We start from the raw sequence: 1512 nt of genomic DNA, 5'->3' as shown, positions 1-1512 counted from the left end.
CCGCGTGTCCTGCATATATCCTGTCTTGTAACCGCTGGGCGTTAGTGGGTCAGCCCTGGTTATGTTATGCTTCTTGTTGGGTCGTAACAAAGGACTTGGCTGCATTATCGCTGGCCCCAAATAACCTACAAGGCCTCAGCCCAGCCGCCGAGCCAGTCCGTCGGAGCCCGCGAGATCAATTACATGCCGCGCGTGGGCCCCTTGAATCATGTCAGCATGCCCTCTCACATGGTGGAAGAGAATGCGAAACAAGGCTGGGGTATGAGCCCTTCTGGCCCCGTCCAGACCACCAAAGTCCCGTACCGGCTCCCATCGCCCCCTCCGGCCTTTTAGAAAGTGTCAATTTTGCCGAAGACCTCTTATACTACCACCACCTCCGTGACAGCTCGGCTAACGGGCTACTCTCCACCCTATTCCTGAACGACGTATTTCAGGCCGAATACCTCGACGGCGCCTTCTTTCCTGCTTCACAGGCCCTCTCGGCCCTTAGCGTCTGGATTTCCAACGCGCCAGAACCAGTGGTTGCCAAGGCTTCTCTCCACGCCCTCGATCATGTCGTTACGACCTTAGGCTCCATCCGCAGCCCCCAACTGGACGACAGTGATATCCAGCCCGCTCAGGCGAAAGCCTTTGTCTTGCCCCAGAGCCGGTACATGAAGATTTTTTGGCTTGCCACTATCATCTTCCTGGCCTGCTTTGAGCTGCAGAAAGGACAGCTGAAACTATGGTACATACACTGCCGCGCCGCCCTGGCTTTCCTTTCACAAAATTTAAATAGCGTCTATGCCTCGGCTGCGGATAAATCCCTAACCCGTTCGTTTACCGGAATCGTCTCCCTGCTAAAGATTTACGAAATTACGTACTTGTATACTTCCAGGATCGCGTCTACATATGTTTCCGAGTCGCTGGTCAACTCACCGTAGCATTCCGACCGTCTTCTCTGCATTCTGCCGCGCGTGATTTAGCTGGAAGAGAAGTGGCGGGTAATCCCCAGCAATACACGCTTTGGCGACAGCAGGCCGAGAATCTCATCGGCGAGCTCAACAAGTGGCGCGAGAGCATGCCTGATGCCGAGGCGCCGCTGGCGCAAGACGAAAACAAAGGCAAATCTTCCAGCATAGTGGAAGGGTCCGACTTCTCAGTCACTCCGCTCACCCTCGTCCACGACTGAGTCCCTTTCATAGCAGACACAAGCTTTATGCATTATCTTGTCTCCCTCCTCCCACTCCAGATCATCTACTATCCCAAATCGGATCGGGAGTTCCCCCCCGAACGCGGCAGCAACGGCACACTTCATCTAACGCCTAGCAGCAGGCATATCATTCGCGTCATGTGCGACAGTCAACGCATACGGGCACGGAATGCTCCCCGCCATGATAAACGCTTACTACATGACGGATAGTGCTGGTTGCAGAGAGTGTATTCGGGGCTGGATAAGCCGATTCCCGTAGGAGAGGGTGACTCAGAAAAGTCCAACGCGCAGAGCCAAAGGAACTCCCGAGGGGTTGCATT

At 54.8% G+C, this 1512-nt stretch overlaps 1 protein-coding gene across 1 annotated transcript; it reads left to right on the top strand.

Annotated features, from left to right (window-relative positions):
- Positions 1 to 216: 216 nt before the first annotated feature.
- Positions 217 to 1171, top strand: ColSpa_11249 (uncharacterized protein; the record flags this gene model as incomplete). The annotated part of the gene is made up of 3 exons (XM_049277461.1): positions 217 to 259; positions 286 to 813; positions 924 to 1171. The coding sequence occupies 3 exons, from the start codon at positions 217 to 219 to the stop codon at positions 1169 to 1171; spliced, it is 819 nt and encodes a 272-aa protein (XP_049133418.1).
- Positions 1172 to 1512: the final 341 nt, after the last annotated feature.

The sequence above is a fragment of the Colletotrichum spaethianum genome (assembly GCF_022836535.1).
Source record: "Colletotrichum spaethianum MAFF 239500 DNA, contig44, whole genome shotgun sequence".
NCBI classification, from domain to species: domain Eukaryota; kingdom Fungi; phylum Ascomycota; class Sordariomycetes; order Glomerellales; family Glomerellaceae; genus Colletotrichum; species Colletotrichum spaethianum.
The sequence above is the reverse complement of the archived record's forward strand: the minus strand, read 5'-3'. Positions and strand labels throughout refer to the sequence as shown.